Here is a 14,230-nt window from a genome sequence, read left to right on the forward strand (position 1 = left end):
CAAGTTTAGCTTTAGCAGCAAGAATCATTGATTTAGGGTAGCACATTGACAATGGAATTCCTATAATATTGAACCTACTCTCACCTTTGAAGTACTTCCTTACTCTAGGAGTTAATAAAATACCCACTTTCCTCCACCCGCACTGCAACTACACCATGTAACTCTGCCACAAACCCTAGGAGTTAATAAATACCCACTTCCATCTACCCGCACTTGCAACTACACCATGTAATCTGCCACAAACCCTATATCTCTCTCTCTCTCTCTCTCTCACTCACAAACATATACATATTTGCATTTTTATTACTATTATCACTTTCCAAACTAAAACTTGATAATCCTTCCAATTTTAAGGAGCTAATACTTGGTCTTTAAAAGTTGTTTCCCTTTATCCTTATGGATTAAAAGTTTAGCTCTATTGGGAAGCCAAGAATAAAGAGAGAGACAATCTTTTGTCAAGTAGTGCTACCACCAAAAAGACCTTCCTCATAAATGCAATGAGGACAATTTTTTCGAAATAAAATGTGATGCAAAATGAGATATGGCTGTTTGATCACTGAAATGTTCAGATTCAATTTATACTACTAGAAATTCTGCATATTCAGATATCTTTTTGAGAGTACTTACATCCAAAGCATCATTTCTAGAGGGTCTTGTCACTATTTTTTTCATCAAAACTTTTTGCTGCATTTAGTGAAAGACAATAATACACAATAAATTTATAGGTCAGTAATCAACTACCATAAAGACCATTTAAAATGCAATTTTACATGTATCGAATACGTGAGAGCAAAAGAAAAAAAATAAAAAATGAAAATACATACTTAAATGATCGCTGAAGAAACAACACAGAAATAAATGTTACATAAAATACAATTACATCCAACAGTATCTCATTTTGGAAATAGGCATAACATAGAATCCAACTAATTAGAATATTTAACGACAATTCCTAAAGGTAAATGAATACACCGCTGATTTTAGTATTTTAAAAATGTTAAGCCTTCCTTGAAAGCTGCAAACTTCATCTTGACCAAACCTAATGTCCCATACATCAACCACATTATCAAACACTACCACCATTCCAACACCAACATGAAGATGTCCTACCTTGCAAGAAAAATACATCCAACACCAGAAAAATAGGGAGCAGAGGTTTAAAAAGAAAGAGAAAAAAAAATAGGTGCACACACCGTGATTAATTAATGTACCATTTACCAGAAAACAGAAAACACAGCGGCCCAAACCAACCCCAACCCCCGCCACGCGAAAAAAATTTCTAGCTAGTCAAAACTATTGTAACCTGTAATCTAGAAGTCTCATGATCTCTATAAAGCCTCTCCTATAATTTATTATCATAAGTAGACTAAATATAACACAGGAATCCAAAACAGGCTGGCAGCTCCGGCCATCGCTGTTTATATACTTAAAATATTGGATGACATAAACCACAGAACAGTATCATGAAGCGATTTTCTACTCAGGCATAACATGAGAAGCATGGATAAATCTAAGAGTTGATTCTTTCTTCTCCCTTCTTTTTCTCATTTTTTGCACCCAGGAAAGGGGGAAGGAACTTAAAACTAGTCTTAATCGGCTTTAAAAAGTGAAGAACTTCCAATAGAATGCACATCAAAAAAATAAAAGCAAATCAAGGTGATACAAAGTTAAAAAATTCACCTCTAATTCACTAGTTTGTAGGCTTAAGCCTACAAAGACAGACCTCCACACCATTATTTATCAAGTTCACCACACGTGCTTGAAAGACCTCAGGAACACCATCAGTAGCATCAGCATCCTTGGCTGTAAAGGTTATATAAAATATCACACCAGAAACAATCCGCATGTTTACCTTGACCACCTCCACAAGCTCATAATTTGTTCCCTACAAGAAATTTTTTCCATATGGAAAGCGAAATTTCAAGAAAAAGGAGAAAATTTCTTTCATCTTTTGAGCTTTCAGCTTTAGCATGATGGTACATCACGATATGTATAGAGAAGTGGATTAAAGGAAATAAAGGGATAGAATTAAAATAAAAAACATACATTATCGTTATTGTACTTCTTTAGGGCCAACTCTGAGAAATCGGCACATTTTCTCCAGTCCTGTGCTCTGGGTCCTTCCAAGTCGAACTTGCCCCGTAAATGTGCTACAAGGTTACAAACCAATAAATCACCATCCGAATCCTCTTCCGGTTCCCCATCACAGTCAAAGAGCTGTAGAATAATATATGCACGTACATGATTGAGGGAACAGGAAAAGGAAAAAGAAAAAAGAAAAATCATAAATATTGAGGAGAAACATTAGCGAAGGACGGATTGACGGAGAGGATGCATGGATCTTCATATGCTTGGTAAAATTAATATGGAGCAGAAGGAGAAGCATACTCGGGATAAGATAAAGGGAAACGCTAGGGTTAGGGTTTGGAGAAGCATCGGATCGCTTTAGATTAAGATTAGATGAGACTAGGAGATTAGGGTGAAAGGATTTAGATCACGTACATAGTTATTGCAATAATATTCCTCGGCCATGTCACAACCAGTGGAGTCCGTCCTTTCTTCCCCCGATCCGTCGCTCACCGACTTCCGGTTTTCCTCGTCTGATCCTTCACTCATCAATTTCTGCTTTTTCTCCGGTGGTTCCGGAGAAGCCCTGTCCGTGGGGGGGAGAGGATGGGCGGAGGAGGCCATGGAAGGAGGCTGAGAGATGGAGATCGAGAGAGGGGACGGAGAGCTTAGGGTTCCTGAGAGCCTTTATCGCGGGTGCGGCCCTGGATGCGTTGTCATTTAGTTATTTATTTATTTATTTATTTTAAGTTCGGTAGCGTTTGGTTGCTGGGAATAAGGTGAAATAAGGATTTATTCCATCTTATTCATCCTTATCCCATCTTATTTCCCAAAGCATGAACGGCAATAGGACCCGCGGATTTTACAATTTAAATCAAAAATACATTAAACACATCTTATTCCCTTTCATTTGATTTAAGTTATTTTATATTTCATCGTGAAATAATTTATTTTAAAAAATAATGAAAAATAATTTCATTTTATTCTAATTAAAAAATAAGCTCCATAAATTTTCAATCAAATATAAAATTAAAATAATAATAATAAATTAATATTTTAAAAAATTAATATTTTTATTTTAAAAATATTAAAATGATTGTCAAATACTGTGGAACAAGAGAACTATATTATTTCAAAATATAGAATCAAATTAATTACAAGAGATGCCTGCTAGCTGTACAAAAATAAATAAGGATGATTAAATATATAAAATAAATTGAAGAAAATCACAAAGTGTCCCTAGATAAAGAGTAAATAAAAAAAATAAAATTCATGTCAACAAGGGAGAAAATAATCAGAGAACTAAAAGAAGCTTCTACACCAAAACTTCCTACCAACCAAAGATAGATATAGGCTTCCCAATCCCATTAGAAAGTAATGAGTATATCCCATCATCAAGGATAACATAATACCAGTAAGATCCTGAAAGCAGCTATAAATTAGTTTTAGGATCCATACAGTAAAAGTGTGGCAATTAGCTGCATGAAAATTAATCACAGAAGATCCTAGTGTAAAAGATTTGTGCAAAGCACCAAGATTAAAAGCTGAGTTTCCAACAGAAAATACCGGCAACATCTCATCAAATGGGATAATATAGTATCAACAGGGTCCCTGAATGCAGCCAGATATAGGACTTAAGACACATGTAATAAAGCTATACCAGAAAATAGAATGGATAGCAAAATTTTCATCAGACATAAATAATTGAAGGCTATCATGTGGAGATAAAGGCCCTAGCATATTAATAGAATAAGCAACCATGTAGAGCCATCAGCATATGCATCAGTTGGCAATAGGTAGTAACTGCAATGGGGCTTCTGGGCATCATAAGTAGAAACTTTGTTAAAATGTTCACAACACCGATCGCAACACAATATCAGACTCCTTATAAAACTAATAAAGGAGTCCAAATTCTCACTAGAAGTATCAGAAGTAACAGCATATGAGAGAGAATGAGAAACCCACGCATATGTCCATACTAAAGTACTGATGACAAAAGAAGCATGTGGAAAGCCCTGTTTTACAACTGATACATGCACAATAATAGTCTATTGTAAATCCCAAAATAAGTCATGGTTTGGGAAAGAGCCACACATCCGACCTGAAACCCAATATCGATTTCCTCATTGGGGCCCACTATTTATATAGTAGAAGAATAATAAAAGGTGAAGCATGCATTGTGACTTAGGAGAGCTCTGGATCCAGAAAATTAGTTTGTACCTAAAGGGTTTGTTCTTTTATGGATAAATATCATAAAAAGGTTAATCAATTTTTTCATTGACCAACTTACTCATGTTCTCATGCTTTTCAAGATGGGTGAGTTACTTTACCATGGGTAATATTTATCCATAAAATGAAAAAAATTTTACCCATTCAGAAGGTGGTTAAATCATTTTTTCATCGGTCAGTAAAGTAGGTATTTAATGCTATACCTAAAATACACCATCCTTATTTTCAATATTTCCATCATTCAATGCTTAACTTAGTCAAATCTAAAAAGCATAAGGGATATCATGGAAAATATGGATAAATTTTACCAACTTATCCAGAAAAATAGTAATGTAAAAGAACATGAGTAACAAATTCTGAAGCCACTTTTTCATGTATAAAAGAATATAGATAAATTATTTTTCTATCTAAATATTGTTTGAAAAATATTTATTCAAAAGAAAATAGGTTCTCAAATAAATCTTTTATCTACAAAAGAATGGACCCAAAAGTGGAGACGATGCGAGTGAGATGGCTTTCATCGTGCTTGCAATCGGAAGAAATCATGAATAGTGAACAATATGGAACGTTACAGGCTCTATTAAGTTATTGTTTGAGATATTCTGTCACCAATGCTGTCGTCAAAATATTTTGTCATCTTAATAATACAACTTCGGGAACAGCTCCCTGAGGTTGGAACAATGACATTTTGGTTGGACTATCCATTTGATATTTACATGCTAAGCTTTTGATTATAAGGACTCGATGATATATTTTGTAAACTTAGGTTAAAATCAAATGGTGACTTAACTAGTCAAATTTTAGGACAAGGGTTCCAAAAACAGCACTCAAGTATTAAACATGCTCCCACTAGTGTACCACTCCTACATGATGCCCAAACTAATTACCATGCTGATTATACTTTCTTTTTTAAAATAGATATGCCAGTAATGGCATCACCTAAAGTCAAGTCTCTTAAACATTAAAGATTATTAATAAGCTCAGCATGAACCCTTAACTTTTCAAAAAAAAAAAAATCAGGTTTAAGCTCAACATAAAGCCCAACAAAAAAATATTTGGGCCGAGCTTGGATAGGGGTATAGTTCGGACCAGCTCGGCCCATTTCCATCCCTAATATTAAGCCTCAAATGCAACTTTTGACTTAAACATTAGAAACTTGTGAAGTTTAAATTAATTTACAAAACCATGTGATCCAGCAAAACTGCACAATGCATCCAAAATTCCAACAAAACAAGTACCTTACTCACAAAAAGATCCCTTCCAATTCCTAGTGAACATAAATGATTGCTTTAAGAAAATTTTTGAACCATCAATATCAAGTTTCATATGGATCAACACGTCTATTAAAATTTATTATTTAAGTAATAGATTAAGAAGTCATAGATGTTCCATTTGGGGTATATAATTGATTAAATCAATGGCACGAGTAGCTCTTATAATTTATAGACTACAAATCAAAACTAAAAGGAACAATATTTAATCAAAAGATAAGTAAAGATATATTTTGGTATACAAGTTTAGCTTTAGTAGCAAGTATCTTCAATCTAGGATCGAACGACAATGGAATTCCTATCGTATTAAACCTACTCCCACCTTCGAAGTACTTTTTTACTTTGAAAGTTACTATAATACCAACTTTCCTTCACCCACACTTGCGACCACACCTACACCCACCTCTGCCACAAGCTCTAATCTCTCTCTCACAAACATATACATATTTGCATATTTATTGCTATTATCACTTTCCAAAACTAAAACTTGATTATCCTTCTAAATATAAGGAACTAATATATGGTCTTTAAAGTTGTTTTCTTTATCCTTATGGATTTAAAATTTAACTCTTTTGAAAAACTAAGAACAAATAGAGAGACAAAGTCTTTTATCAGGTAGTGCTTCCACCAAAAAGACCCTCATAAATGCAATGAGGATAATTTTTCCTAAAGAAAATGTTATGCAAAAGTAGATATGGTTGTTTGATTAGTGAAATGTTCGAATTCAATTTACACTACTAGAAATTTTGTAGATTCAGATAAATTTTTGAGAGTATTTATATCCAAAGCATCATTTCTATAGGGCCTTGTCTTTTTTTTTTCTCCTCAAAAATTTTGGAGGAATTTAGTGACAAGTCAAGAATACACAACAAATTTATAGGTAAGTAATCGACTACCATAAAGACCATTCAAAATGCAATTTTACAAGTATCAAATATGTGACCGCAAAAGAAAAAAATAAACAATGGAAATCTATATTTAAATAATTACTGAAGAAATTATAAATAAATAAATGTTACGTAAAATCCAATTACATCCATCCATATCTCTTTTTGAAAATAAACATAACACTGAATCCAACTAATTACAATATTTAACTACAATTCCTAAAGGTTTATTACTACACCGCTAATTTTAGTATTTGAAAAATGTTAAACCTACCCTATACATCAACCATGTTATCAAATAGTACCACCATTTCAACACTAACAAGAAGATGTCCTACCTCGCAAAAACAATACATCCGACACCCAAAAAATAGGAAGGGAGTAGAGGTTAAAAGAAAAAAAGCAAAAGAAAATAGGTGCGCACATGATGATTAATTTGTTGGAAGATGTCTGGCCAAGACACTACCTCTCAGGACCATTTGGATACTGTATGTCACAGCAGAAAGAAAGAAGAAATAAAATAGAAACAATCAAATATATGGATCAGTCAAAAAATGACTGGCCTTCACGGGGCATGCAAACTTCACTATAAGAAAAGAGAAAAAATTATAAGAGGAGATCACACTCTCAACCCTTGTACATCCTATCTCTCCCTCACAAGAAGCTCTCTCTCACAAAAGCTCTCTCTAAGAGGACCCTTTGAATCCCTGAAGCGACTGCTATCTGCTGTCCAATAATCTGCATGAAGCCCCTGCTCCAGCTCCTCTTGATGCCTCATCGCCTCTATTCTCGAGTTCTCTACCGAACTACCGCTCACCACAACCTTCTGTTGCGTGAACAGGCTTTTTATAGCCTTAAAAACATGGTAGAATAGGATATAGTATCCTACAGCACCCAGAAAACTATCCAAAACTGTCGGATCATGACTAGCAGCTCCCCAAGCCATCCGATCGTGAGTGGTCTACGAAATAGCCCATAGACTGTGAGAATCGAGCGAGAAACACCATTCGATCTATGGTGGATCATGAAAAACCTATGAGAAATAGTCTCTCAATCCACGCGCCTGCCTGTGCACTACCCGATCCACCATGGATCGGGATACCCAGGCACTGAACCTGCACGCGCATGCGCATGGGCTTGGGCCGCACCCGCATGCCTGGGCCTAGGCCACACACCACACGCATGCGCCTGGGCTTGGGCTGCACTCTGCATGCTGGGCTGTGCTCCACGCATGCCTAGGCCGCACGCTATCATGCGCAGTCGCACCACTGCTACTCTACCGGCCCACCACTGGCCACCATCGATCCTCCACTATTTCGAATTTTGTGCCAACTTTAATCGAGCGTATCTTGATCATCCGAACTTTATTTGGGATGATCTTAGGCTCGTTGGACTCCATTCATTATCGCAGACCTTACTGTAGACTCAATATAGATCGAATCTCGAGATATCAAATCTTAACAATCTCCATCTCGACTCGATATTTGACCTTCTCCTAACTCTAAGAGCTTCTCGATCTCTTTATCCCTATATCCTGAGGCAATCGTCTGCTGATCATGGATAGGCAAATATGAAAATCGAGCTAAGTCACTCGATCCCATCTCCATCATATGCTATGCTCTTCCTGACCTGAAATCTGCTCGAGATGTCATCCTCTGACAATAAAAATCTCACCTTGCGACGTCACCTCTTGTCCTCCTGAGTCTCCTGTCTCGTGTCTGATCCACCTCCATCTGGAGCTCCACCTTACTTTGGGCTCCTCCTGACTCCTGAAGCTCCACCTCGCACTGGACTTCCTGCCAGATGGTAATATCCTCTCATCTTCTTCTTTTCCTCTAAAACAATCCTATCACCATGCAACACCTTCAGGATTCCTCCACCAACTATCATTCTGTAGCCTCTCGAATCTAGTCTGCTCAATGATATAAGATTCTATTTGAAATCAGCTATGTATCAGACCTCCCCCAATCTTCTTACTGCACCATCATGTGTCCTCCAACTGATCATCTCGATATCTCTGATCGCACAGCTCGATCCATCCGACAGATAAACAGTGTCCTCACTGCTCTTTAAAAAGTCAAACTGCTCCTCTCTACAACATATATGATAGGTGTATACAGAATTTAAAATTTATTATTGAAAAGAAGTAGATACCTCATCAAATATCTGTAGGACATCTTCCTCTGAGTAGCTACTGGCCATCGCTATACTAGCCATCATTCGATCTCTGAGTTAAGAGAAATCTCTAACTAGATGCTCCAATTCATCACACCGATAACATCTGATCTTACTCAAGTCCCTTCTGAACTTGGACCGTCCTCGTCGTAATCTCCTATCACTCTATCTACCACCTCCTGCTCCTCTAAAAATCACCAAAGTTGAGCTACTATCATCTGAGCTCGAAGCTGGGTTGTCCCTCCTAAGAACCTCATTTTGAAAGATCGCTGCTGTGACCTCATCCATCTTGATAGTGCTCTTCTCCACTAGAAGAGCAGTTACCAAAGACTCATACAAAGAGAGAAGCGATGCTAGTAAGGCTAGCATCTTAGTCTTCTCCTCAACTTTTTCACCAACGCTGAGGAGATCGATGAGGATCTTCTGAAAATGACTGAGATGCTCCTGCACGCTCTGTCCCTCAGTCATCTATAGCTGGTAGAACTGCCTCCAGAGAAAGAGAGTACTGATGAGAGATTTCATCATGTACAACTCCTCGAGCTTCAACTACAACATCATCGAAAAAATCTCATCAAGTATATGGATTATCACCTCATCCGCTAGATGCATGCAGATGGTACTCACTGTCTGCATCTGGAGCCACCTCCAATCCTACACCTCCATAGTGGTCGGTTTTTTCTCGCATAAGAGAGCATCGATCAATCTTTGATGGATGAGCACGTCCTTTATCCTTGCTTGCCACAAGGAGAAATTGTTCTTTCCATCAAATTTGTTGATCTCCATCTTGATTGATCCTGTCTTCTCCATCTTCAATCTTCCTCACTACCACTACAATCTGTGTCTTGGTACTGTCTCACTCTGATACCACTTATTGAAGAATGTCTGACCAAGACATCACCTCTCAAGACCATTTCGATACCACACGTTGTAGTAGAAAGAAAGAAGAAATGAAATAGAAACAATCAAATACATAGATTAGCTAAAAAAAGACTCACCTCCACGGAGTATGCAAACTTTACTGTGAGAAAAGAGAAAAAATTATAAGAGGAGATCACATCTTCAACCTTTGTACACCCAATCTCTCTCTTACAAGAAACTCTCCCTCACAAAAGCTCTCTCTAGGAGGACCCCCTGAACTCCTAAAGTGACTGCTATTTATTGTCCAATAATTTGTGTGAAGCTCCTGATCCAACTCCTCTTGGCACTTCATCGCCTTTATTCTCGGGTTTTCTATTGAACTACCACGCACCACAACCTTCTGTTGCGTGAACAGGCTTTTTGTAGCCTTAAAAGCATGGTAGAATAGGATACACGATCCTATAGCACCCAGAAAACCACTCGGAACTGTCGGATCATAACTGGTAGCTCCCTAGGCCGTTTGATCGCGATGTGGTCCATGAAATAGCCCGTAAACCACAAGAATCAAGCGAGAAGCGCTATCCAGTCCATGGTGGACAGCGGAAACCCATGGAAAATGGTCTCGTGGTCCATGCGCCCGCCTGTGCACCGCCTAGTCCACCATGGATTGGGATACCCGGGCATTGAACCCACGCATGCGTGGGCATAGGCCTGGGTGCCACCGCTGCTCCACTGACCTGCCACCAATCCGCCATCCCTCTGAACTTCGTGCCAACTTCAATCGAGTGTATCTTGACATCTAGACTCTATTTGGAGTGATCTTAGGCTCGTTGGACTCCATTCGTCATCGCGGACCTCATCATGGACTCAATATGAATCGAATCTTAAGATATTAGATTCTAACAAAATTGATATACCATTAACTAGAAAAAAACACACACCACCCCTTTCTAGCTAGTAAAAACTTTTGTAACCTCTAATCTAGAAGTCTCATAATCTCTATAAAGCCTTTACTATAATCCATAATGATAAGTAGACTTAAAATAATACAAGAATCCAAAACAGCTAGTAACTCTAGCCATCAATGTTTATATACTCAAAATATTGGATGACATAAACCACAGAAAAGTATCATGAAGCGATTTTCTACTTCGGCATAACATGAGATGCATGAATGAATCTAAGAGTTGATTCTTTCTTTTCCCTTCTTTTTCTCATTTTTTGCACCCAGGAAAGGATGGGAAAGAACTCAAAACTAGTCTTAATTGACTTTAAAAGGTGAAGAACTTCCAATAGAATACACATCAAAAAAATCAAAGCAAATCAAGGTGAAATAAAATTAAAAAATTCACCTCTAATTCACTAATTTATAGGCTTAAGCCTAAAAAATAGACCCCCACACCAATGCTTATCAAGTCCTCCACACTTACTTGAATGACCTTAGGAATGCCATCAGTAGTAGTAGCATCCTTGGCCGTAAAGGTTATATAATATATTACACCAGCAACAAGCCACGTGTTACCTTGACCACCTCCACAAGCTTATAGTTTGTTCCCTATAAGAAATTCTTTCCATATGGAAAGAGAAAATTAGAGAAAAAGGAGAAAATTTCTTTTATTTTTTTAAGCTTTCAGCTCTGTCATGATGCTACATCACATATATATAGAGAAGTGGATTAAAAGGAAAAACATACATTATCCTTTTTATACTTCTGAAGGGCCAACTTTAACAAATCGGCATATTCTCTCCAGTACTTTCCTTTAGGTCCTTCCAAGTCGAACTTGCCTAGTAAATATACTACAACTGCACCCATCATCAGTTCACCATCCGATTCTCCTTCACAGTCAAAGAGCTATGGAATAATACATACATGTATATGATTAAGGGAACAAGAAAATGGAAAAAAATCATAAATATTGTGGAGAAACATTAGTTTTTGTTTGGTGTGAAGGACGGATAGAAGGAAGGATAGATAAGAAAGAGGACAGATGGATCTTCATATACTTGGTAAAATTAATATGGAGGAGAAGCATACTCGGTATAAGATAAAGAAAAACACTAGGGTTAGGGTTTGGGGATGCATCGGATCGGATTAGAGTAGATTAGGGTGAAAGGATTTGGATCACATACATCGTTATCTTAATAATATTTCAAGAAATCTGTCTTTTCTTCCTTTGATCCATTGCTCACCGACTTTCATTTTTCCTTGTCTGATGCTTCACTCATCAATTTCTACTTTTTTTCCGATCATTTTGAAGAAACCCTATCGATGGGAGGGAGAAGATGGGCGGAGGAGCCCGTGGGAGGAGGTTGAGAGATAGAGATCATGAAAGGCAATAGGGAGATTAGCATTCATTTTCAGGTTGTAATTAATTCGTGACACGTGCGATGCACATGATATTAAGTTGGGAGCAGGATTGATTCTGCACCCTTTTTAGGAAAATGAAAAGATTGGTACATATATATTTGAGGTACTGACACATATATTTTGGATACAGTCATAACTGAAAAACTATTAGATTATGTCAAACTCTTAGAGATATATATATATTTTTGATAGAATTATAAAAATATTTTTGGAAGGGGTTTTGCTGTGATGCTCTAAAGGTATTTTAGTCTTTTACTGTTTATCTATTTTTGACCATTGAATTAAATATGAACCATATATATTTCAACAAGATGAAAACCCATATGCATGGCTGGTGTAGTAAATATTTTAAAACCAAGATTGTTTTGATGTTGTAAAGGTTGTTTTTTCCTTGGCTGCCACCCCAAAAGATGGAGGAGCTAGGAAAGGCAGAGGATCCGACAGGCAAAGGTTTACTGGGGTTGCTGTGGGTGAAGGGTGAAGCACCAATGGGTGGAGAAGCTGTCGGGAGGTGGTGGAGGTGCCATAGGCGAGAGAGGGGGTGCGGTGTTGGAGCTGTGCGAACAGAGGACCACCAGTCAAGTAGGGGGCAGCGTAAGCAGGAAGGCACGATTGCAGCACGAGCATGCTGGGGGAGGGGGGTTGGGTTGGGGCGGTGGGGCACGAGCATCAGCAGGAGGGTGGGGTGGGAGAGAGGGGAGGGAAGACCGCACGAGGACTGAAGGGGTGGGGTGAGGTGGTGGGGCACAAGCGCTGATGAGCAGGTAGGGTGGGAGAGGAGAGGGAAGGCCGCATGAGGGCTAGGGGGCAGCACAAGCACGTAGGGGGGGTGGGATAGGGTGGTGTGGAATGAGCCTCAAGGGAAGACCGTGCGAAGGGGTGGAGGGCGGCAGCGTAGGGGGGTGGGCTAGATGCAGTGCAGAAGAAGAAGAGAGTCGGGGAGGGGGGGAGGGGATCGGTAGCATGAGCACTGATTTAGGGGGGGTGCTGTGGTACAAGAAGGAAAGCAGCGCCGTTCACAGAAAGAGGGCAGCACAAGTAGGGGAGGGCGTGGGGCATGAACACAGGGAAAGACCATCGAGGAGGGAGGGAGGGGGGGGGAAGCGGCATACGGGGTGGGGTGGGTGGAAGAGGGGAAAAAAAAACTAAAGTATCCTTTATAATAACATGTTGTAAAGGAGTACCATAGCAAGATCCTTTTGGAAGAGTAATATTTGAACATGAAATCTCCTACCAAAAGAAGACATAAAACAGCCCATTACATCTAATTCATGTACCCATCCATTCTAGAAAAGGAGGTTAAATAACCAGTTTATCGTCTCAGTTATTTGAGATCAAGTAGCCTCACTCATCAAAGAATATATTAACAATTGGTTTTTTATGTAGAAAATAGAACTTTATTTATAATAAGTAGAAATATGCAAGGAAGAAGCATACCCGACTTGCTATATACTCAAAAGAGCAATCCTTATGCAGAGTTAAAAAGATATAATAACTTGTACAAAATTGGTGAAACAGAATAAACATTTGGACAAAATAACCAACAGAAGAAATATAAAAAGAAAGAGTAGCAAATGTGTAGAAAATAAGATCAGCTAAAACGGTCATAGTTGCGAACTTGAGGATAGAACAGCCGGCATCATCAACATAGCTTATAGATGTTAATGAAGTCCAGGTGCAGCAAATGTGATCTTGTTATTGGTTAAAGCTGGAAACAGTAACATAGTAGATGACATAGGCTGTGAAGAAACAGACATAGAAAATTATGCAAGAACAAGCTCCAGGAAGCAATATGATGTGTTGTAATGTCCATGGCATAGTAACCATTAGAAGTAGTTAAAGCATAAATATTAATGAAGACCAAGTAGAGCAGTTGTATCCTTGTAAATGTATTATCCATCGAACAGCAATGTTGAACATGCAACATCTAGTAGATTTAGTAGTAATCAGTAAGGTATCATTGAATATATGAACTTTGTTGTAAATACAGTTAGGCGGAGCCAAAACCATGAAGCTAACAAAGTACCCAGCTTGGATAAAATAACCTGATCAGCACCCAACCATTGGATATAGGTAGAAAACTTATGATTGAACATAAGCATGACAAAACAAAGCAACTTGAATCCTTGAGGAGAACTAAACAGTTTATGCAGAATGTGCACAGCGTAAACAATTGCAAGGAAGCTAAAACCCCATAACTCCATTGAAAAAGACATCATATAAAGTATATATTAAATAGACAAATCAAAAGCAATATATGGGTCCAGTGAAGCTGGTGATGCATACAAGTAGAGTTACATAAGGATGGAAGAGCCAAGGTAATATTTAACTCTTGTAAAGGATAGAAAGAAGAGAAAACCTGCACATAGTAAAGA

At 38.1% G+C, this 14,230-nt stretch overlaps 1 protein-coding gene across 2 annotated transcripts; it reads right to left on the reverse strand.

Moving 5' to 3' along the window:
- Positions 1-836: 836 nt before the first annotated feature.
- LOC140850968 (uncharacterized) lies at positions 837-2,782 on the reverse strand. Of its 2 annotated transcripts, none has more exons than XM_073247686.1 (3): positions 2,503-2,782; positions 2,047-2,217; positions 837-1,803 (listed from the first exon to the last, which is right to left on the reverse strand). In XM_073247686.1, the coding sequence occupies exons 1-3, from the start codon at positions 2,689-2,691 to the stop codon at positions 1,747-1,749; spliced, it is 417 nt and encodes a 138-aa protein (XP_073103787.1). In that variant the 5' UTR covers positions 2,692-2,782; the 3' UTR covers positions 837-1,746. The 2 variants fall into 2 exon arrangements, with proteins under 2 accessions (XP_073103787.1, XP_073103786.1); XM_073247685.1 differs by having other exon boundaries at positions 837-1,885; positions 2,503-2,780.
- Between the last annotated feature and the right edge of the window lie 11,448 nt (positions 2,783-14,230).

Source organism: Elaeis guineensis, chromosome 13 (assembly GCF_000442705.2).
Source record: "Elaeis guineensis isolate ETL-2024a chromosome 13, EG11, whole genome shotgun sequence".
NCBI lineage: Eukaryota > Viridiplantae > Streptophyta > Magnoliopsida > Arecales > Arecaceae > Elaeis > Elaeis guineensis.